Source organism: Cryptotermes secundus, unplaced genomic scaffold (genome assembly GCF_002891405.2).
Source record: "Cryptotermes secundus unplaced genomic scaffold, Csec_1.0 scaffold8176, whole genome shotgun sequence".
In the NCBI taxonomy this organism is placed as follows: domain Eukaryota; kingdom Metazoa; phylum Arthropoda; class Insecta; order Blattodea; family Kalotermitidae; genus Cryptotermes; species Cryptotermes secundus.
Window position 1 is genome coordinate 252 of NW_019720678.1, and position 1,185 is coordinate 1,436.

A 1,185-nucleotide genomic window follows, 5' to 3' on the forward strand; every position below is an offset into this window, starting at 1 on the left:
TAAGAACTTCTGCCGAAACGATGGAAACTGGAGCCGCTGACAAACCGTAAGTCTCAGTATCCGCCATATTGCCCATAGTTCTTCATAGAATATGCCCTTTATGTCATCAACTTTGTCTTCTGTTGGGACATGAACATTTTTAACAATGATATCACACCAATGACCTTTTAGTATTATATACGAGGGTGAGTCGAATGAAAACCGTAAAAATATTTTTAAATTTAATTTATTGAATGAAAGCAGTACACAACTATATTATTTTTCTATATAGTCTCCATTTCATTCAATATATGCCCTCCAGCGTTTACAAGGTGTATGGATTCCTCTAGAAGAAATTCTTGTGGTTGTCTGCGCAACCACTCATGCACTGCCTGAACCCCCTTCATCAGAACAGAACTTACTTCCTCCATCGCCTCTTTCAGTGGCTAAGACATATGGTAATCACTTGGGGCTAGGTCTGGTGAGTATGGTGGATGTGGAAGACACTCAAAAGTCCAAATGTTGGATTGTTGCAACTGTTGCATGAGCAGCGTGAAGCCGAGCATTGTCATGTTGCAAAAGGACACCTCTAGTCAAAAGATCACATCGCTTTGATCTGACTGCAGGTCGAAGATGATTCTTCAGGAGATCTGAATATGAGGCAGTGGTGATAGTGTTCCCCCGAGGCATGTAATGCTCCAAGAGTACACCTCATTCGTCCCAGAAGAGAGTCAGCATAATCTTCCCTGCAGATGGCTGCGTCTGGAACTTCTTGGGTTTTGCTGATGAGGAATGACGCTATTCCTTGCTTGTTTTCTTTGTTTCTGGTTGGTGGTAGTGCACCCAAGTTTTATCGCCAATTCTGGAGTCAGCTGCCATGGCACCCACCTTGCAGACACTTTGAAACTGGAGCACATCATGAATGACATGGTGTGCAGATCTGTGACTCATGTTAAGAATTTGGGTACTTCATCCGCCGACACTCAGCGATTCTCCATCACTAGGGCTTGAAGTGCTGCAGTAGACTCAGGGGTCAGGACTCTGTGCGCCTGACCTGGGCGAGGAGCATCTGCCACATACATCACACCATTTCTGAATTTCATACTCCACTCGTACACTTGCTGCTGTGACAAGCATGCATCACCATACTGAACCTTCATCCATCGATGAACTTCAGTTGGTTTCACACCTTCACTGATCAGAAAA

The 1,185-nt window shown here is 44.2% G+C and overlaps 1 protein-coding gene across 1 annotated transcript in view; it reads left to right on the forward strand.

The window, feature by feature from the left end:
* Nucleotides 1-271: 271 nt before the first annotated feature.
* LOC111870909 (pre-mRNA-processing-splicing factor 8) overlaps nt 272-1,185 on the forward strand; it is a gene marked incomplete at its 5' end in the record, with an annotated part of 5,093 nt that continues 4,179 nt past the window's right edge. The window contains one exon of the mRNA XM_023863541.2: nt 272-460. Within this exon, the coding sequence (XP_023719309.1) occupies nt 272-460 (189 nt within the window). The remainder of the gene's footprint in view (nt 461-1,185) is intronic.